We start from the raw sequence: 23,093 nt of genomic DNA, 5'->3' as shown, positions 1-23,093 counted from the left end.
TAGGCTGATCTGTATAGAGGGAAACCTGACCTTCAAGAATAAGAGGAGGAGCAGGAAACAGAAACAGCTGAGAAGCCATTGACCCAGATTAGGGAGCATCTGCCTTAGAAAAGGGGGAGAGAGACGACTGGGGTCCCACGGCTCCTGCGGCCTCCTGGGCAAGGCAGTGTCAGCTCTGTTCTAGAATGCCTCTGGCAGACACTCCTTCCCTTAGCTGTCAACACCTTCCCCAGCTCCAGGTTAACACCACAGCTTCTTTGCCTGCACTCTGACTTCCCCTCCACCCTGTAGAGATGCCAGATGATTCTAAGCCCAGCTTTTATCGGGTCACTATGCTTTTTCACCCTCTATAGCTCTTCACTGCGTTCCTGGCTCCAGGATCGAGTCCCCAACACGGGACTGCCTTCCAGGACCATTGGATCTCCTTGTCTCTCCCAAAGAACTCTGTCCACCATACAGCTGCCCTTCTCTATCAGCACCCTGAGCCCCAGGCCTCCCTGTGTTTGCATTTGCCATTCCTTCTCCCTAGACTTCCTTTATCCTCACCATCTTTCCACAGACCCTCCACGGATCCAAGCCCAGGCCCAGAGCAGTATGGTGAGCACTCTGGCCTGGTGAAGATCCCTTCTCCATCCGTGCTCCTTGCCTCTGAACCATGAGGTCCTGGTGAACAGAGGCTGTGGCCATGGTTCTAACAAGCACAAGCTTGCGTACTGTCTTCACAGCTGTCGCCTACAACTGTTTTTATTTTCTGTGTGGAGTAAGGCTAAGGCGGAATGAGGCTCAGTTGGACTGAGGCTAAGGGGCACTGGGTGGGCTCTGCAGGATGGCTGGGATTCTCATGGAATCAGGGTCAGGAGACCAGACATCTAGGAGCAAGGAAAAAACCCAAGACCTAGCAAAAGGAAGGGCCTGCCCAAGGGCACAAACAAAACAAAAGGACAGAGAAAGCCTGACTGGGCTTTCACTCCCAGACGGTGTGGTTCCCAGGGTCCCATCTTGCCTCCGGCACAGGACCCCTGGAAGCAGCTGGATGGACATGGGGGAAGTATGGACCCCAGAGTCCTCTTTTCAGCCCTCCTTTGTCTTTTCAGCTCATCACTCTGAGAACAAACCCAGACGCAGCAACTCAGAACAGACGATTCCAGTTCACTCAGAATCAGAAGAAAGAAGATTCTAAAACCTCCACCTCAGTCACCAGCGTGAACCAAGCAAGCACATCCCGCCTGGAGGGCCTGCAGTCAGAAAACCATCGCCTGCGAATGAAGATCACAGAGGTACCTCCCACAGGGCTGGTCATCAGGGCCCCGTCCTCCCACCTGAGCCCTTCTGCCTTGTGCAGGAACTCTCCGGGCTGCCACTTCCCACATCCCCTCAGAGCATCGCCACGTCGTGATGGTGCAGCCCCATCTCCTGTCACTATGGCTGCAACAAGAACTGGGGGAACATAAACTAGACAGAATCTGACAGGAGTTTATTGCCCACCTGGCCCAGGCTATGGGGTCCAGCGATGCCCAATTCAAGACATTCTCTGACAGGAGTTCTTAGAGATTTGTGAGCCCCCAGATTATAGCAATGAGTTGGGAAAACTCAGTTTCCTACTTGGGGCCAGGGCAGGAGCTCTCACTCAGCTGGAGCCTGTGTCTTCTAGCTGGACAAAGACTTGGAAGAGGTCACCATGCAGCTGCAGGACACACCAGAAAAGACCACCTACATTAAACAGAACCACTACCAAGAGCTCAACGACATCCTCAACCTGGGGAACTTCACCGAGAGCACAGGTAGGAGGAGGCGGGACCCTGGGTATGAGATATTTTACAGATGAAGACCCTGAGACTCAGAGGGGCAGTGCAGGGCAGGTCTGAAGTCCCACAAGCCAAGCTGGAGTGTCTGAAACCCATGACTTCTGAGCACAGTTCAGTGTTTGGAGTCCCACCTGGGGATCCACCTACACACGGCACTTCTGTTCCTCAGTCCCCTAGGCTTCAGCTCCACATGTCCACAGCATGGCCAGTATTCCCAGTGTTCTGATTAGGGGCACACTGTTCTTAGTGAATAATGTACTCATACTTCTCCCAACGTTACAGTTTCAAACACACCTCATCAATGTACAGGAAAGGGATAGTCTATAAGATGACATGACGCTCAATCCCACCAACCACTTGAAGAACAGCAGTCCATTTTTTGCCTACATTTAGGCAAAAATTTTTAAAAGATCCCTAGTGTTGCTAAGAGCATACAGAAATGGACATTTTCCTGCAATGTTTTGGAAGTTGGTCTGGCACTCTCTAAATGTCAGATGTTAAGCTCATTCACTAACGATTCCCCTAGCAAGAGGCTGCCTCTTGGAAACAGTCGCACATGGTCAAAGGTGTAGACACACAGTGCTTATCGTAACACTACCTATAGGTGAGAAAAGCTGGAATTAACTTACCTGTTTGTCATTTGGGGTGGTTTTGTTGATTACGATACAGCCCAAACAAGGCACATGATACAGCTGTTAAAAAGTGAGGTGTATCTATTTGTGCAGGGCTTCCCAGGTGGCTCAGTGGTAAAGAATCTGCCTGCCAATGCAGAAGATGTGGGTTTGAACCTTGAGTCAAAGATCCCCTGGAAAAGGAAATGGCAACCCACTCCAGTATTCTTGCCTGGAGAATCCCATGGACAGAGGAGCCTGGCAGCCTATAGTCCATGGTGTTGCAGAGTCAGATATGACTCAGTAACCAAACAACAAAAATCTATTTGTGCAGATATGGAATGATCTCTAAGAAAAGTTCAATGAAGACCAAAATTAAGATATACACAAATGCACACACATGTATGTATATGTGTTTGTATGAGTGCATTTTTTAAACAAAAATTTGGTAGAACAAACACCAGATTGTTAACAGTATCTACCTGTGTGAAAGGGACAGTATGTGAGGAGAGTGGGTGAGAAAATTAATTTCATTTTATATACTTCTCTATTCTTTGCATCCTGTCATTAGCATATAGTCATTAATTTTATAAAATCAGTTTGTTTAAGTCAATGAAAAATCTTTAGTTTCTCTTTTATAAGTAATAAGTATTTTATTTTATAAACAATATTATAAAATTCTTATATATTGAGGGTTGACTGTTAAAAGTTTAGACTGAGATAAGTAACAAGGAAACTGGGCACTTCAAATTAGTGGAGAAAAATGAATTATTCAATACATTTCATTGGGATAAATGGGTAGCCACCTGGAAAAGAATAAAGTTAGATCCTTACCTCACAACTTACCCAAAAATAAATTCCAGATGGATAGAAGATTTAAATATAAGAAAGTGACACCATGAATGTACCAGAAGAAGCCATAGGAGAGTTTCTTTTGTAATCTCAGCAGGGGAAGGGGAATCTTTTCAGTTTGTTGTAAAACAGAGAAACCACAAAAGAAGAGGTTGACCAGAACACTGGACAGTACTTCAGCATTAGGCAAGGGGGCCATTCTAAACAGTGAAATAATCGCCATCACAACACCCAGAACTGTGAACAATGTGGTACTTCAGAGACCACAATAAGCATACTTATAACATGAGAGCTAAAACAAGAAGGCAGAGCCTTGTTCAACCTCAGCTGGGAGAGTGACTCAGATTTTTGATGCTCTGTGTGTGCTATCAAATGACAGTGAAGGCATCATGGGTGTTCAACTCTGGGGTTACAGACAGATGTCAGCAGGTTCACAAACACAGAATCCATGAATGAAGAGGATTGACTGTGTTCACGTGGATGCAAAATGACATACATATAAGGTTGCCCCCTGCAGCAGAAAAAGAAAACACCCAAGCTCTTTTCCAAACCAAATGAATCCAGATCTCTCAGGTCAAGATCATGTTTTTATATTTCTTTAGTTCTGTCCAGGTGGTTCTGAAGTACAAAGAAGGTTGAGAGCATCATGTTTTGTGGCTATGCAGTATTTCTTTGGAGGCCCCATTTGTACATATTAGTAAATAACAAATCCATTATTACTGCACAAATTTGGGTTAGTTCCAACTTTCTGATATTGTAAAGGATAGTGATTTAAACATCTTGTATATATCGTCACACAGATTGTTAACTATTTCTTTGGGATAGTTTCTCAAAGTGGAAATTCTGAGTAAAAGAAACATACTTTTTAAAGTGTTCGATACTTACTGACAGTACCTCCCAGAAAGATTATGACAGTTTATACTCTCACCAACAGTTTACTACTATTATTCTTTTCAGTCTGTGGCAATCTTGGAGTTCTTTTTTCTTTGTCATTACATCCCTAACACACCAAAGAAGAGAACCTTCATATTAGAACCTCTCATTACTAAGTTATGTTACCTACATTGGTCAACTTGATTCCCTTTTTTCTTATAGAAAGGGAGGTCCCAGGGTGCACCATCCACATCTCCAGCATGCCGTGTCCATCCCTGGATGGGAGCTTCTAGGCTCCCTGCCTTGGGCTCAAGAGAGCAGCTCAGGGACCAGCGCTTAGAGAACTCAGGGAAGATGGGCTCTTCTGCATTCTCCCTTCTTGGGCAGTATCCTAAAAATGGATACACTGTTGATTTTTTTTTTTTTAATTAACAGAATTATTGCAATTTTGTTGTTCTGCATTCAGATGGGGGAAAGGCCGTTTTAAAAAATCACCTCGATCAAAATCCCCAGCTACAGTGGAACACAACAGAGCCCTCTCGAACATGCAAAGATCCTATAGAAGATATAAACTCCCCAGAACAGTAAGTGCCTTCTCCTTTGGAATTATTGCCAGAGTACTGCACAAGAGTTTACAATTGGCACCATGTTTTCACATGCATTACTTTATTTGAACTCTACGGTAATTTCATGATACAGATCAAATTACAATGCTTATTTTACAGATAAGAAGACTAATACTCAAAGAAGCGAGGTGACTTGCCAAAGCTTACCAGTTGCCAAATGCAAGGGATAGGGTTTGAACTTGGGTCTGTCCAATGTCAAATCCCATGTTCTCTTCCTTTGTTGGGCTTCCCAGATGGCTCAGCAGGAGACTCCACCTGCAGTGCAGAAGACATGGGTTTGATCCCTGGGTCAGGAAGATCCCCTGGAGAAAGAAATGGCAACCCACTCCAGTATACTTGCCTGGAGAATCCCATGGGCAGAGGAGCCTGGCCGGGCTACAGTTCACAAAGAGTGGGACATAACTGAACCCACTGAGCAGGCACACAGCCTTTGTTACATGTAAAATGAATACATTTACTTAACACTAATTTACTGAGACCTATATGTATCAAGCACAGAAGTGAAGAAAACAAATAAAAATCCTTCCCTTCATGGAGTTTACCTTCTATCTGGCAAGACAATAACTTAACAAAAAAGCAAATCCCTGTATGTAAATGATAGGTGCTTTGGAGAAAAATTAAGAGAGTATAATTTTACACAGGGAAGTCAGAGCAGGCTCAGTGAGAATGTGACATCTAAGCAAAGCCCTGGACATCTCTGGCAGCTTTGTCCCCACTGGTCATTTTTAGTTCTTCCCAGTTTACAACAGATTAGAAGCAGCAATTAGAAATGTCAACCCTGAAACTTGCTCCCTAGGAAGTGACAACATGGGGGGAGGAGCCAGCAAAAGGAGCCCATTCACCAACTGCAGTGTCATTTGGGGCCATGTAGTCACAGAGTTAAGAGCCTCTCGACCCACTTAGCTCCAAGGCCTTGAAGCTGATGGGTCCAGTATAATCACTGATGGTTAATGGCATTCATCAGTGACCTACCTATGAGTTCCGTGCACTAGAAGGCAAGCACCTTGAAAGTAAGGTGTAAGTCCTTCCTATGTTCCTTGGATTGAACACAGCTTCTAGCACTGAATTAATGAAAAAGCAAACAGGATCCTAACAGACAGCAGAGCACATGGCTCTGACAGCAACACACAGATCCCACGCTGCTCAGGGTGCTCAGGCACAACACCCTTTCCCAGGTCAGGTTCATTCTCCAGCTCCCTATTTTCCTGGACTCTTTGCCAACACCAATGACATTATACAAGTTCAACTTGAATTTCAAAATGAGGTCTCCAACACACTAATCTCTCATGAACACTGGGAGACACGATTCTGGCCAGCAGGTCCTTAGGGAGCGGGGGTAGCGCTGCCTCTGGCTCCAAGCGTCTCAGAACCCCACCAACACCCTGCCTACACACCAGGTGCCCTGTGAGTTGATTTACCGCCCCATAAAGCACTGTCTTTCATCAGAAGAAGCCTCACCTTCCCTGGTTCTGGTTGTTTCTGGACCCAGAAGAGCAGGCTCTCTGTACCCTTTCCTCATCTTTATCATGGGAATAGCAATACTTTTTTTGCCTAGTGGCTTCTGTGAAGGTCTAGGGATTTTCCCACCTGAATGGCCTGTGGGACACAAGGAGGCCTAAGAGTTCAGGGAATGCAACTTCCTAGATGCAGTGGAGCATTGTACAAGACACAGCAGAGCAGGGGATCAGTGGCCCGTGCACATCCCCCAAAGCAGTCTTCACAACAACTGAGGTGACTCTGCTGCCTGCTGGCCATGAGGACTAACGAGAAGGCAGGCAGAAGGGTAGGCAGCGAGCAAGGAGTCTCTGCTCCTCCTCTGTCATCCTGCTTACCCAGCCCCAGGTTTTTTGTTTTTTTTTTTTACTGCATTTCTTGGAATTTGCCAAGGGTTCTGGGGGCTCAGAGGAGGAAAGAGCTCATCTTCTGGTGGTGGGGGTGGGGGTAGTACAAAACAGATGACATTTAAACTGGACCTTAGAGGGAAAGCAGAGGAAGAGCTTTCTAGGCTGGGAAAACAGCATGTGCAGAGGCTTGGAAGACTGCCCATAAGCAGGGTTTTGGGGAAAACTAGCCACAAGAGGGTAAAATTTTTGGTGGGAGCAGGTAGAATATTCACCTGAAGAACCTGGCAAGAAGCAGATCTTGGGGAGCCCTGAATGCCCCATTCCAGTGTAGGAAAGAGTACACTAGTCACCAAAGAAGCCACAAGACCAGGAAGGAACCTTTTGGAATTGGCCAGCATCAGGGACGCCAATGAGCAAGGACAGAGCAGCTGAGAAGCCTTTCAGGGATGGAACCCAAAGCCAAGTCCATTTGCAGACTTGCAAGAGTAGAGAACTGTCTGTGTTTGCAGCAAAGCCCTGTTCAAAGGGCAAAGTCTTGTTCTTAGGAAGCACTGGAAGCTCAAGAAGCCTTGCCTCCTCCCTGCTTACTGTCACCGTGGTTATTGCCGGGCAGCAGTTGGCACAGGTAGGCCTGCATTAAACACCTGCCAGATAGGTAAGTGACTGGATGACAGGAAGTCAGACCCTGGACTGAGAGAGAACTGCACTCCCTACCATCAGCTTCTTGGCCCAAGCGAGTCCAGGGCCCTTCCTGGTGAGCACAACCAGCCAGCATTCACTAACACTCCTCCCTTCTTTTCTCCCTGCCGCAGCATCCAGCGCCGGCTGTCCCTCCAGCTCCCCATCCTCCACCACGCCTACCTCCCGTCCATTGGAGGCGTGGACGCCAGCTGTGTCAGCCCCTGCGTCAGCCCCACCGCCAGCCCCCGTCACAGACACGTGCCACCCTCTTTCCGAGTTATGGTCTCGGGCCTGTAAGGGTGGGAGGCCTGGGGCCGGGGCCTCCCCCATGACAGAACCACACAGAGCAGAGGCAGCTGCTGCAGGAACACTGTCAGCTCTGGCTGTGGAGAAGCTGGCGCCACGGCTGGCCTTGTGGGACTACTCAGATGGCATGCGGTGCACAGGATGGGGGGCACTTGGCACCTGACCTCGCGCCTTATTTGTGAAGTTTTTATTCTTTCACAAAGAAGAGGAATGAAAATGACCTCTTCCTTCATGTCTGCAAAGGAAGAGGAGCTAGGATATTTGAAACTTTGCAAAAAAAAAAAAAAAAAATCCTAGACAAGGAGAAAGTCTCTAGAACTCCAGCTAGAAGTCACTGAGTGGCCCTGAGCAGCCTTGAAAAGAGGCGAAGGCTTCTGGAGAAACCGCCTCTGCCTCTCCACACATGCCACTGGCTGTGGCCCCCCAGGCCAGCCCTTCTCCCCTCTGGGGAAGGAGGCAGGCAGGGCAGCCAGGCCTCCAGCGGCCAGTCCAGCCAACCGCAGCCTTCCTGGAACAGGGAGTCTTGTGGGAAGCAGGGCCGGGCATAGCTCTGCGGGCCGAGGGCTGGGGTACCAGAGTAGGCTGACTCACACATTAACACAATAACACCCATTCCGGGACCGTGGGGATTTAGGGCACGTCACTGCAGACACGCTCTGCAGCATTCACCCACAGTCGGCCATGTCTTTGTGTTCCTATTAGGTGCTCCCCATAATAAGGGGAGCACCCCAGCTAATCATAGAATGTCTGTTCCCAGCAAACACGATAAAGAAAGATTGTGCACTTTAACCTCTCTCATCAGGGCCCAAGGGCTGGCTGGGGTTTTGTTTTGTTTTTTTTCCACTGACTTTGTTTCTGACCAAAGTGAATCTGGGGCATCTGCTAGAGAACACCCCTGTAGTCATGGGGAGAGTGTTAGCTGAGCACTTCCCTTACCTTCCAGAAGGCAGCCTTCATCCAGACAAGCTGGCAGGCTCTGCCCTAGTCGGGGGTGAGGGGTGGGGTGGGGTAATCAATCAGCATACTGATTCTCATTCATAAGATCACTCTTCGCTTTTAAAGGAACCCCAAAGAGCACTGGCCTGGGAGTGACAGACCTGGGTTCAGGCCCTTGCTCCACTGCTAACTCCTTCCATGACCTTGGGCAGGTCTCTTGTGTCTCTCTGAGCCTGTTTTCCCTCACTAACAAACTGGGGTTGAAATAACACCCGTCCTGCCTACCTCACAGGGTCGCTCTGAGGATCAAAACTTGATCTTGTCCAGAAAAGCTTCCTACCGATCAGTGAAGCGGCCCTGACCCGTGAGGTATCAGGATGACCATGACCTTCAGCCCTCAGGACAGTCAGGGCTGCAGCCCAGAGAAGCACCCAGCACAGCCCTCTGCCAGGATCCACCCAGCTGGAGAGGGGCTCCCGATGACTTCTGTGACATTCCTAGACAGGTTCATTCTCTGCTAAAGAAAGGCCTGAATGACAATGTCCGGGACGTCTGCACAGCTGAGCAGTCGCTCAACTCCCTAAAGAAACCTAATGGCAGCTCCAACAGGCAGGCAATAATCTCTTCCCAGAGCGCGGAAGCCAGGGATACAGCGCTGTCACCACCAGGTTTTGACAAAAGGGCCCATGGGCGTCTCAGCCGTCGCCAACATTTCAAAACACCCTATTTCACGTAGCATAGCATTCCCCCCCGCTCCCCCAAAGAGAGGTTATGGAGGAATGTAGCTTTTAGGGGGAAAAAAAAATGTTAACACATCACAGGTCAAGTTGAAGTCACTGTTTAGGCACTAAAAATCGGTGTTGTCACTCACTGTGTATTACAGTATTTACTTGCTTTCTTGATTTCACCAAACCAGATTTAATTTAAAGGATCACATTTAATTTTTCAAGGGGAAAGAGACAATTCATTGTACATAATGTATACACACACACACACACAGAAAAATAACAATACCTGTAGAAATATTAATCCAGCATAGCAGGAAAAAAAACAAAAGTATCGGACAGTCGGAGGTGAGTGTGTGCATCCGTGACCCGTTGTGACTCCTGAGCGTGCACAGTCTTCTAGAGTAACCCACACAGTACATTCTCTGTCTTAATGATACTGTAGGTTCACCCAATTTTTTTTTAATTTCCCCACAAATAACAAGACCCACAGAAGTGACTCTAGCTATTTAACGGTTCTGTTCTTTTATATGCAGCAAACACACCATACATTTCCTAAGAGGCTTCAGCCTGAAGGTGTTTTCCAATGAACGTTAGTGCACAAATGCTTTAAATTAGACTGGAACTGCCAGAATCAAATGTAAATGAGGAGTTTCTCATACCCCTATTGCATGGTATAAATTTTTAATAAATTGTTGCAAATTTGTTTTTATGAATAAAAGGAAAAAAACTGTCTTTAATGCCTACTCTTCCCCAAATGCAGGTGAAATCAGGCCATAGCCTTCTGCTCAGAAACTCGCGGGGTAGCTCTGGGGGAGTCTGGCCAGCATGTCCCTTCCTTCAGATGCTGCCTCTGCAGACAGGAGCAGAGCAGCCCTACTGCCTTCTGGTGATAGGTCCTGGGGAGGGAACCTGACCTCAGCTGGGCCAGTAAGTCTGTTTCCAAGGCAGAGAAGTTGCCCACAGAAGAGGAAAATGAAGCCAGCATAGAGAGAAACAGGATCAAGAGATGTGTCCTGATGGTGGTGTCCAAGCACCGGGTCAGCTGTTTCTGAAGGACAGCAGACCCCTGGTCCTCAGATTGTCAGTTCTCTCAATGAATCACTCTTTCTGCCTAGGTTAGTTCAAGTTCAGTTCCCAGTAGTTGCAACCAAAAGGTTCCTGACCAGTTTAGAAGCTCACTGCCTCCCTGGCCCTGACTCCCACTCCAGGCCATGACAGCCTATGGAGATTTGGTCCCAAGCTCCTTCCAGACACATCACCCACCTCCCCTGGGCCCTACAGACTGCACTTCCTTCACCACACTGGCCCTCAGTCTACAGCTCCATCTCAAGTCCACCCCATCCTTCAAGGTCTCATCCAAAATGCCCTCTTAGTTCCCTCAACCGGAAATGTTCTCTTCTGCTGTCCCTCTCCCACCACACTGGGTACAGGCTCATGCTGGCCCTTCCTCTCCGCCACAGACCACGAGTTCCCCAAGGATGGGAGGTACATCTACTTCCTCCACGTCCCCAACTCCCCCAGCATCAAGCTCTCTCACTGGCTCAGAACAGTCCCTGACGAGGCTCCTGCAGAGTTGAATGTTGTGGCTGAGGCACGTCCATAGTAGTTTCCAGGTCTGGAAGACTAAGCAAGGCCAATGTGGTCAAAGTGGTCCAGGGAGGCCTGAAGCCATGTGACTGGGTGAGAGTCCCCAAAATGGGGGGCTGGACCCACAGACTTCACTAGAAGGCTGGATCCAGGCTGGAGTTTCCTAGTGCACAAGATCCTCAGTAGTGAGCCTAAGGATCAGGTCCTCTGAATCCTGACCACCTTCTACACAGCCCTCCTCTGTGACAGGATGGTCAAGGGTGGGGAACAGGTCCAACAAGTTTATCTAAGGTCACCAAATGAGTCACGGTGAAGGCAGGGACAGAACCAGAATCCTGATTAATCTGCCTTCTCTACCTGATCTAGACTCACAGAAATTAGGAGTTAAGAAGAACCTTAGGGGTCAGCTTGTCCAACCCCTCACTTCACACATAGGCTAAGCTGAGGACCAATGACAGGAGCCAAGGTCAAGCAGACAGTCCTGAGAGGGCAGGCATGGAGCCTGGATTTTTCTCACTTTGAGATACAGCTTCTTCCTCACACACGACCCAGAACAACCACAGCAGGGAGACACTGCTCCACCACCTCAGGTTATTGAGAAGTCTTCCTATTTCCCCACTAAATAAGGAATCAACTGAAGAAAACTTTAGCCTTTCTTCCTAACACTTTTGAAAATTCTCACGGGACTGAAGAAAATGCTCATCACCATCATCAGTAGAGTTCTTCATGCCTTGCTTGACCTTGGGGAGCAGCTCTGTGGTAACTGAAGTCTAAAGGACCCAAGAACGGTGGGCACCTCATTCTTTCATTTAGGGGTCTCTTTGACTTTCTTTGGTTATGATTAGCTTGTTTTTGAGGTAAAACTAAAATAAAGACTATTTCCAAGCCTCAAAGAGAAGCATTCCGGAGTTGAAGCACTTTGAGAAAATGCTGGTTGGTAGTCTCCTTACCCTGTGCTGTGGAAACGACCCTGGGATGATATGCTCTGAAGGAAGGTGGGAAAAGTGTCTAGAAAACACTGAACCTGGGGCACCAGCCAGAGCCCTGACCTTCCAGACTGTTCTCCATGCTCAGCAGTCTCCTCTCTAGAAGAATCCTCATGGGATCTGACTCCAGAGGCTCAGAAGCCAAGGACAGGGAGAGGAGGTGGTGCTGGGTTTTTAAAAAAAAAGAAAGAAAGAAAACATACCAGTAGTCACTGGCTGCTCTGCCTGTCCTGCCCATTCCTGCCCCTCCCCTGGCAACACAGCTCTGTTTGTTAGGGGAGGAGAGGGACCTATGGGAGGGACCCTGAAGGAACCATCCTTGCTCCCTTCCCTGGACACAGAAAGAAAGTGAAAGTCACTCAGTTGTGTCCCAACTCTTTGTGACCACATGGACTATATAGTCCATGGAATTCTCTAGGCCAGAATACTGGAGTGGGTAGCCTTTCCCTTCTCCAGAGGATCTTCCCAACCCAGGGATCAAACCCAGGTCTCCCACATTGCAGGCAGATTCCTTACCAGCTGAGCCACAAGGGAAGTCCCATTCCCTGGACACACAGATTGGCTTAAAGATGTGCTCATTACCTAAGCCCAGCCAATCAGAGCCCTTCCAGGGTTTCAGCCAGAGTTTAGTCTCAAATCTTGCCTTACAACTGGAGAGAAATGAAAAAAGAGAAACAGCTCTGACATCATCTGGGCTCAAGGATCAGCAATCCCTAAAGACATACTTGCCTTTGAGGCTCTCTGTTGTCTGAAACTTTGATAATTCTGCCCCCCTCTTTTCCCTTAGCTATGAGGAGACATTAGGAAAATATATCCGTTCCCACACCCACCACTGAGCAAAGAGGGCAGGTAAGGGGAGAGGGGGCCTTAGAAGCCTAAGGAGGCTAAGGAAGGCCCAGTGTGGGTCAGGCTGTGTAGCCCCAGGAAGGAGCTGTCTGTTCCATGCTCTCTGAGCTTGTCCTCTGCCTATGCCCCATCTCCCTGACTGGTTACACCTTACTTGGTCCTGAGCAGTAGGGTCTCTGAGGTTCTGGGCATTAATGATTAACACAGTCTCTTGAAGAGAAAATTAGTCCCTACCCAACCTGTACCCCATGCCCTAAACCTCTGCCAAGTCCCATAGCCTCAGTCACAATGGGTCTAAACTCTTACAGGCCTGGGTGGGTCCTGCCTGGACATGACTATTCACCACCTGGTTCCTCCAGGTCCCAATTCCAAGGGCCCCAAACCCCCAGAGGGCATCTACTAAGCCCCTCCCTGCTTTCTGTCAGGGCCTGTGCTGGGAACATGGGAACAGCAGTGAACAGGACACGTGTCTCACAGAGTAACAGGGGAGCAGGTGCATAAAGAAGAAACAAAGACAGCATGTAATAAGCTCAAAGTGGGAAGCTCAGAATGGGCAGCCAGAGGATGCTTCCTGGGGGTGTAACCTCCCTACAGGTCTGCCTTCCTGGGCATGTGATGGTATAGTTGCTTCCAAGAGTCCAATACTTAGCTTAATGTTTTGCTCATTTTGAAATTCAATATTTTCATTTTGTACTGAGTCCCACACATTGTGCAGCCAGTTCTACACCTAGACCTGAAGGTGAGAAAGAGCTAGCCAGCAAAAGAGGGAAGGGAGAGTGGGGATGGGGTGGGAACTGGTCGTCCTCCTCCTGCAGAATGCACACACCAACGGACTGCTGGGGCTGCCCTGACGCTCCCCGTTTAGGCCGACTGGGTTATCCTATGTTAATCATCTACACTGGAATCCGTGCGGCCTCCGATGCCGGAAGGTTCAGACAGCATTCATCCTATGTACAATGACATGGGTCACAGATGAAAATCTTCAGATCTGGGTGCAGATTTCTACTCCCCAACTCATCTGGCTATGTAGCTTTGGATAATTCACTCAACCTCTCTGAGCTTCTGGTTCCACATCTGTAAAATGGGCATATCTCACCCAAGGGCTCATGTAGGTGAAAGTGCTTTGCAAGCACTAAGCTGATATTTGTTTTATTCCCAGACAAGAGGAATGTAAAGTGAAGAGCTTCAATCAGTGCAGGGTGCAGCCCACAATCTAACTCCCTCACAACAGAATGCATCTTGGGAAGGACATTCATTGTTAGGGAGACTATCTTGACAAGAGGTGGGGGAGAAAAGTGAGATTCTGAAGACAAGGCTAAAATAGAGAGAGAAGAACAGTTCCAATTGAAAGGACTAGAAATTTAGGAGTAGAAGGAAAGAGAAAGGTGAGAGAGGAAGAGAGCAGAGTGGCCAAAAGATCTGGAAGAACAGAAGCATTAAACATTTGATGTCAAGTCATTTTGTTCAGTCACTAAGTCATACCCGACTCTTTGGTCACCCTATGGACTGCAGAATGCCAGGCTCCCCTGTCCTTCATTTGCTATAAAATAAAATCTCCTCTACCCTTCCCTACACTCTCTCCCACAAAATACCCCTAAACCTTCAGTAAAGTTTACTATACAAGTAGAAGTCTTAGGGGTTTTAGTGGAAATGAAAGAAAGGGACAAATTCTACATCTGGATGGAAGTCAAAGTAGGGATAAAAGAAGATGCAGAGGGGAAAATAATCTCTCTGCACAAGCAGAAACAGGGAGCCAGAGGTTAGCATAAGTACAAGGTCTGTGGAAATCCACACATATACCAGAAAGGCACTGGCCTTCCAGAGTCAGGTATGGTAGGGATGGGAAGTTTGGATTAATCCCCTCCAGATCTCACTAGGCAGTGTAACCCCTGCTGACATCCAGGTTACATAAGTAACAGGAAACACTTTATCCCTTAGAGACATCTCAAAGATCCTGACTGCAAAGGCAGAAATACTAGAAAGTAGCTCAGTCTGTAAAGAATCTGCCTGCAGTGCAAGAGACCCAGGTTCTATCCCTGGGTTGGGAAGATCCCCTGGAGAAGGAAATGGCAACCCACTCCAGTATCCTTGCCTGGAAAATCTCATGGACAGAGGAGCCTGGCGGGGTAGTCCACGGGGTTGCAAAGAGTCGGGCATGACGGAGCAACTAGCACACAGCCAGTAACACTGTGGTCAACTGGATCACAAAATCAAGTCCACACACAAAGCTCTGGTGGGGGTTAAAACTGGAGAAGCCACCAGCCTGCAGACTGGTGGTGTTGAAGAGCTGTCAGTTGGGCAGGCTTTGATTTTGAGGTCATGCTCAAGGTCTCTGCTCTGGTCCACCACACCCTAACAGGACAGTTAGAGCCCTCCACCAAGAGGAAGAACATTTGCTTCCTTCCATCTGAATTCCAATGCAAAAGACCTAGGGTAGTACTTGAAACCACAGGGATACCTTTTAAAATGCATTAGGTAACTTGCTTTATTATACAGCAAGTTACCTAAATATGTTCAAACTAAATGTAAACTCATGCTTATATCTTCCATATAAAAGCCAAATAGACTTAGACTTAAATGTACAGAAAATGACAAGACCAATAAAAACATCTTAACAACACAGATTTAAAGGAATAAATGAGGTTTTGCTGAAAAGTAAGTTGCAGCTCTTAACACAAGCACAGTACCAACTGTTCCTAGGCGTGTCTCTTTGAGTTCAGCCTGCCTGGTGTGATAACTCAATTATCACACTGCTTTTCTTTATTTAAACTACTGTGAAAACTTCATTTATTCAGCACACTGTAATATCATTTGGCCTTCACTCAACTCTAACACATCACTTCTCTATTAAATCCACCTTTGTTTTTTTCTCATGAGCTACTGACAATCGTGGGGCCATCCAGATAATATACACAAATCGAATGGTGATTGAGTGCTGATGCTCATTAAGCACTAGGCGCAGGGCTTTGCAAGCATAATCTCACCTAGATCTCACGGGGACCCCAGAGTAGGAACGATTATTGCCACACTTCTGCAGCTAAAGGCACTCAGGCACAGGGTGTAAGTGCTGTCCTGTATCACACAGCTGGGATGGAGAGAGGAAATTTGAACACATCAGTCCAAGGCCGGAATATACCCTTTATACTTTTTAAATAGCCTAGGGGTTCCCTGGTGGCTCAGAGGGTAAAGAATCCACCTGCAATGCGGGAGACCTGGGTTCAATCCCTGGGTTGGGAAGATCCCCTGGAAGAGGGTATGGCAACCCACTCCAGTCTTCTTGCCTGAAGAATCCCCATGGACAGAAGAGCCTGGCAGGCTACATACAGTCCATGGAGTCGCAAAGAGTCAGGACATGACTGAAGCAACTGAGCACAGCACAACAAATAGCCTCAATAGAATTAGCTGGACTCAGATGACCCAGAATATACCTATTTAATTTGTTTTAGATGATCTTAACGGAGAAGGCAATGGCACCCCACTCCAGTACTCTTGCCTGGAAAATCCCATGGATGGAGGAGCCTGGAAGGCTGTAGTCCATGCGGTCGGTGAGGGTCGGACACGACTAAGCGACTTCACTTTCACTTTTCACTTTCATGCATTGGAGAAGGAAATGGCAAGCCACTCCAGTGTTCTTGGCTGGAGAATCCCAGGGACGGGGGAGCCTGGTGGGCTGCCGTCTATAGGGTCATACAGAGTCAGACACGACTGAAGTGACTTAGCAGCAGATGATCTTAAAATGAAAACACAGGTAAACCTATTTGTGGTTACCTCCCACAAGAAGCCTGCACAAGCCCCTGGCCTAATCTCACCCACTAGGGAGCAGACACCAGAAGCAAGAAGACATACAATCCTTCACTTTGCAGAAAGGAGTCCACAAATACAGAAAGTTGAACAAAATTAGATAACATAGAAATATGTTCCAAACAAAGGAACAAAAGAAAACCCCAGAAGAATAACTAAGTGAAGTGAAGATAGGTAATCTACCTGAAAAAGAATTCAGAACAATGATGATCCAAGATCTCAGAAAAAGAATGGAGGTACAGACCAAGAAAATACAAAAAGTATTTAGCAAAAAGCTAGAAGATTTAAAGAACAAACAGACATGAACAATAACTGAAATGAAAAATACACTAGAAGGAATCAATAGCAGAATAAATGCGGCAGAACAATTAAGTGACCTGGGAAACAGACTAATGGAAATCACTGCTGTGGAATAGAATAAAAAAAATAGAATGACAAGAAATGAGGTTAGTCTAAGAAACCTGTGGGACAACATTAAATGCATCAACATTCATATTATAGGGGTCTCAGAAGGAGAAGAAAGAAAGGACCTGAGAAAATATTTGAAGAGATTTTAAAAATGTGAAAAACTCACTGACATGTGAAAAATTCCCTGACATGGCAAAAGAAACAGTCACCCAAGTCCAGGAAGCGCAGAGAGTCCCAGGCAGGATAGACCAAAAAGGAACACAGCAAGACACATAATAATCAACCTGACAAAAATGAGACAAAGAAAAAAAAAATTAAAAGCAACAATGGAAAAGCAACAAATAACATACAAAGGAATTACCATAAGGTTATCAGCTGATTTCTCAGTAGAAATCATGCAGGCCAGTAGGAAGTGGCACAATATATATTTCAAGTGATGAAAGGGAAGAACCTACAACCAAGAATACTCTACACCCAGCAAAGCTCTCATTCAGATTCAACAGAGAAATCAAAAGGTTTACAGACAAGCAAAAGCTAACAGAATTCAGCACCACCAGACCAGCTCTGCAACAAATGCTAAAGGAACTTCTCTAACAACTTTTCTAGAAACAAGAGAATTACAAATGGAAAAGCCCATTGGTAAAAGCAAACATACAGTAGAGATAAGAAATCATGTGCATACAAATATGGTATCAAAGCCAGCAAGGTTTTATACTCTTTCATGAGGAGAGTACAAATGCAGAACATTGGAAATGCAGTTGAAATTAAGATAACCAACTTAAAACAATCTTGTATATATACAGACTGCTATATCAAAATTTCATGTTAACTGCAAACCAAAAATCTACAACAGATACACACACACACACAAAAGAAAAAGCAATCCTTGATGGTCAAGGAGTTCCCTGGAAGTCCAGTAGTTAGGACTTGGCGCTTTTACTGTGGGAGCCTGGGTTCAATCTCTGGTTAGGGAACTAAGATCCCGCAAGCCACAAGGGCACAACCCAAAAAAAAAAAGAGAGAGAGAGTCATCAGATTACAAGAGAACAAAAGAAAAAGGGAATTAAAAAAAAAAAAAAAAAAACAGCTACAAAAACAAATCCAAAGCATTTAACAAAATGGCAACAAGAACAAACATATCAATAACTATCTTAAGTGTAAATATAGTAAATGCTCCAACCAGAAGACAGAGACTGGCTGAATGGATACAGAACCAAGACTCATATATATGCTGTCTACAGGAGACTCACTTCAGATCTAAGGACACAAACAAAGTGAGGGGATACAAAAAGGTATGCCATGCAAATGGAAATGAAAATTGGAGTAGCAATACTCATATCAGACAAAATAGACTTTAAATAAAGACTGCTGTATGAAGGACTTCCCTGGTGGTATAGTGGTTAAGAATCTGCCTTCCAATGCAGGGGACTTGGGTTCAATCCCTGGTTGGGGAACTAAGATCCCATTAGCCACAATGAGAGAAGTCCACACACCACCACGAGAGAAGCCCACGAGCGGCAAAAAAGATCCAATGCAGCCAGGGAAGAAAAACCACAATGAGAAACCACCTCACACCAGTCAAAATGGCCATCATTAAAAAGTCTACAAATAATAGATGCTGGAGAGGGTGTGGAGAAAAGGGAAGCTGTTGGGAGGAAGATAAACTGGTGCAGTCATTATAGAAAACAGTCTGTAGATTGCTCAAAAAACTAAAAATAAAGTTGCCATATGATACAGCAATCCCATTCCTGGGCATATACCCAGACAAAACCATAATTCAAAAAGATACACGTACCCTGTGTTCACAGCAGCACTATTTACAATAGCCAAGACACGGAAGCAACCGAAACGTCCATCAACAAATCAACGGATAAAGAAGATGTGTTACATATATAAGCAATGTAGTATGACTCAGAAATAAAAAAGAATGAAGCAATTTCATTTGCAGCAACATGAATGGACCTAGAAATTACCCTGTTAAGCCAAGTCAGTCAGAAAGACAAATACCATTTGATATCACTTATATGTGGAATCTAAACTACCCCAAAAATGAACATATCTATGAAACAGAAACAGACATTCATAGAGAACAGACTTGTGATTCCCAAGGGAAGGGAGGTGGAGAAAGGAAGGATTTGGAGTTTGAGATTATTAACAGCGGATACAAACTAGTAGTACATATAGGATGGATAAACAAGGTCCTACTGTATAGCATAAGGAAGCATATTCAATATCCTATGATAAACCAGAATGAAAAAGAATATGAAAAAGAACATATGCTGCTACTGCTGCTGCTAAGTCACTTCAGTCGTGTCCGACTCTGTGCGACCCCATGGACTGCAGCCTACCAGGCTTCTCCGTCCATGGGATTCTCCAGGCAAGAACACTGGAGTGGGTTGCCATTTCCTTCTCCAATGCATGAAAGTGAAAAGTGAAAGTGAAGTCGCTCAGTCGTGTCCGACTCTTAGAGACCCCATGGACTGCAGCCTACCAGGCTCCTCTGTCCATGGGATTTTCTGGGCAATAGTACTGGAATGGGGTGCCATTGCCTTCTCCCAAAAGAACATAGATATATGTATAAAACTGAGTCACTCTGCTGTACAGCAGAAGTTAATTCAACACTGTATATCAACTATACTTCAATAAAGTTTTTTTAAAAAGAGGAAACCCATGCATTGAACCCCTTCCCTCTCACAACTTCATGCTACAATGGCTCACCCAATAGGGGGAAATCCATATAACAATTCTACCTAGACCATTTCTTGAAACTAGAGAAAGTGTCTCATGCACATTTATCAAAGCTCAAGCAGTCTGCACTGTATGGGAAGAACCCAGGGAAGGGAGAAAATCCAGGCCACCCTCTTCCCACTGTTTGTAGAGGTTACTTCAAAGTAACTTCTAACTTAGCACTGGGAAAGCATGGTGGACTGCTACCAGCATTTCTGGATTTGATTTTAGAGCCTCCATTCTGAGTTCAAAGGGCCACCAGATGTGAGGCTGTTATCTTAATGAAGGGCCTATACGGAGTTGTGATTTCATGTGATTTCTGCAGAGCAGGCCCAACATGCATGTTCACTCACTAATCACTTCTGACCCCATACATACAGCCTGAAGGATGGTAGAGTGGGGACTTGTTGGTCAAAAGTAGAGGAAGTAAGAAACTGTAGAGTTCATGGAGCAACAGCCATCACTTTCCCATTCCCTAGGGAGCAGGGTGGGCATTAGACATGTTCTCCTGCCCCTGTAAGACTAGGGGCACCCGAAGTATTTGTACATACCTTCTCCCCTTCAGCAATAAAGGACTGGCAACACCTTTTATCTGAAATTTCAGAACCATTGGACTGCCCAATGCCTAGAGCTGGTGCTGCTAGAGTGTGGAGAAAGGGGCTGGAAAAGATGGCCCAGCCTGAGGGGAGGAGGAGGGCCAGAGTAGCCAGTAGCATTCCCATAAAGTGGATTAAAATAGGATATAGGTTTCCCATGGGCTGAATGGACACTGAGGAAGGTTGTGGGGGTTTCAGCTATCTTAAGAGGCTGAGGAGAGAGGAGAAGGCTGAGCTTCCAGAGTAGGCTTCTGTATCTCCTTCTGTTCTGAGCATCTCAGGGTCCCAGAGTAAACACCTATCATCTTCAAAGAAACTCCTTTCTCAGTAAAACCCCTCCACTTTTCCAGATGGCTTTGCAAAAGTGAGATCTTTCTTTCCCCATTCTCTGATGGACCCAAAATATGTCAAAGGAGGAAGATAGGACTTGGCAGGACAGACGTCCCTATTTGCTTGGCCTCTTGGAGATCAAAGTTACAAAGTGTGTACAAGAGCTGCCTTACCCTCATACCTGCAGTTCTCATCATGAGGCTTCTGGACAAGCAGCTCTGGAGGACAGGAACCAGAGAGTGAGGCCCAGAAACCATGTCATGTCACAGCTGAAGAAAGACGGGGGCAGCGGGGAAGCCCAGCATGACAACTATTACCTCCTGCGGGAAGTCATCATCTAGCAAAGATGTGTCTTACTCCTCATCTCTACAAAGGGACAAAGGAGGACAACCTGCAGCCAGTTCAAAGAGACAGTTTCGGTTCAGCAGAGAGCCTCATGAGGAAGTGGCCACTCTCCGGAAGTGTTCAAATAGGGAGGCTAGAGAGGGAATCCCTATATCAGGTGAGAAGTTGGAATGCGTAAGCCCAAAGACCTTTGTTTGGAGGTTGCAAACTGGTGACATGCATGTCATATGGGGCAAACAGATGTACTTGCTCTTATTTGTACACTGTTTGCCTTCAGAGTGTTTTGTTGTTGCTATTGAAACAGAGCTGAGCAGAGGTGCTCCTTTCCACAGGTCTTATGTTCTTTAGCTCACCATGGCCAGCACCACTCCCCACTCTACCCAATATCACAGCCAAGTGTCCACTGACATTTATTACTCTGCCTGCACTACAGGGTTTTCCCCTTGTACTCAACCCACTTAACCCATGTATATTATTACTTGCCTTTTCTCTGCAGGTGAGTGATCAAGTGACTTTGGCTGTATTCTACTAACTCTCAACCTTCACTTGAAACAGTAGGATAGAGCTATGTTATCTCAATCCTCCCTCTCTCTCTGTGCTCCCAAAGATTTGCAGTGCATGTGAACAGCACAGAAAATCACCAAATGGCTGTTTGCACTCAGCCCTTGAGCGAGATTCCCAATAACCCAATGGAAAGGAGAAAGGCAGCTCCTGAAACGTGCATGGACTAACGGGTCATGCGCCCATCACCATGCACACCACCTCCAGGACAGTGGCCACTTTATGTCTTTCAGTTCAGTTCAGTTCAGTTGCTCAGTTGTGTCCGACTCTTTGCGACCTCAGGACTGTAGCACGCCAGGCTTCCCTGTCCCTCACCAACTCCCGGAGCCTGCTCAAATTTATGTCCATCAAGTCGGTGATGCCATCCAACCATCTCATCCTCTGTCGTCCCCTTCTCCTCCTGTCTTCAATCTTGCCCAGCATCAGGGTCTTTTCCAATGAGTCAGTTCTTCACATCAAGTGGCCAAAATATTGGAGCTTCAGCATCAGCCCTTCCAATAATATTCAGGACCGATTTCCTTTAGGATTGACTGGTTTGATCTCGTGCAGTCCAAAGGACTCTCAAGAGTCTTCTCCAACACCACAGTTCAAAAGCATTTACATTTTTAAAGAAACATTATTCCTCCTTGAAGGAAGATTACTATCTAGTTGACTACCTTTTAGAAGAGTTCAGAGCATCCTGTTAATGACCTGCAATAAATAGAAAAACCATCTTATCTGCTAGACTGGAATAAAAATTAGAGATTTTGGACAATTTTGGATCAAAAGAATGCTGAGAGTCCTACTAGCTCAAAAAACCTATGATTCCTAAAACTCATACTAATAATAGTAGCCAACACTTACTACATGCTTTCTATAGGCCAGACACTATGTAAGCACTTTAGGTGGTTTATCTCACATGTAAAAACACTACAGAATAGGTATTAAGATTATCCTTAGTTATAACTGAATCACTTTGCTGTATACTTGAAACTCAACATTGTAAATTAACTGTGAAAAGTGAAGTCGCTCAGTCGTGTTCGACTCGTTGTGACTCCATGGACTGTAGCCTACCAGGCTGCTCTGTCCATGGGATTTTCCAGGCAATAGTCCTGGAGTGGATTGCCATTTCCTTCTCCAGCGGATCTTCCCCACCCAGGGATGGAACCCAGGTCTCCTGCATTGTAGAAAGACGCTTTACCGTCTGAGCCACCAGGGAAGCCAAATGGGACTCAGATGGGCTCAGATGGTAAAGCGTCTGTCTACAATGCGGGAGACCCGGGTTGATCCCTGGGTTGGGAAGATCCCCTGGAGAAGGAAATAGCAATCCACTCCAGGACTATTGCCTGGAAAATCCCATGGACAGAGGAGCCTGGTAGGCTACAGTCCATGTGGTCACAAAGAGTCGGATAGGACTGAGCAAATTAACTGTACTTCAAACAAAAAAATATACTTTTTAATTTCTTAAAAAAGATTATCCTCAGAAATACAGAAGAAGAAACTCAGGCACAGAGAGGTTAACTAACTTGTCCAAAGTCACACATCTAGTGATGATAGGGCCAGAATTTAAATCCAGACAGTCTAACTCCAGAGATGCTAGAGGAGAAATGATGAAAGTGCCAGATTTGATAGTTTCCCATAGGAATTTCTTTTCCCTACCCATTA

The 23,093-nt window shown here is 46.1% G+C and overlaps 1 protein-coding gene across 1 annotated transcript in view; it reads left to right on the top strand.

Annotated features, from left to right (window-relative positions):
- GABBR2 (gamma-aminobutyric acid type B receptor subunit 2) overlaps positions 1–7,850 on the top strand; it is a 372,735-nt gene extending 364,885 nt beyond the window's left edge. The window contains exons 16-19 of the mRNA XM_055578611.1: positions 1,095–1,277; positions 1,652–1,781; positions 4,608–4,725; positions 7,424–7,850. Of these exons, the coding sequence (XP_055434586.1) occupies positions 1,095–1,277; positions 1,652–1,781; positions 4,608–4,725; positions 7,424–7,589 (597 nt within the window). The 3' untranslated portion in view covers positions 7,590–7,850. The remainder of the gene's footprint in view (positions 1–1,094; positions 1,278–1,651; positions 1,782–4,607; positions 4,726–7,423) is intronic.
- Positions 7,851–23,093: the final 15,243 nt, after the last annotated feature.

Source organism: Bubalus kerabau, chromosome 4 (assembly GCF_029407905.1).
Source record: "Bubalus kerabau isolate K-KA32 ecotype Philippines breed swamp buffalo chromosome 4, PCC_UOA_SB_1v2, whole genome shotgun sequence".
Classification (NCBI taxonomy): domain Eukaryota; kingdom Metazoa; phylum Chordata; class Mammalia; order Artiodactyla; family Bovidae; genus Bubalus; species Bubalus kerabau.
Note: the sequence above shows the minus strand (reverse complement) of the source record. Positions and strands in the feature narration are given on the sequence as shown.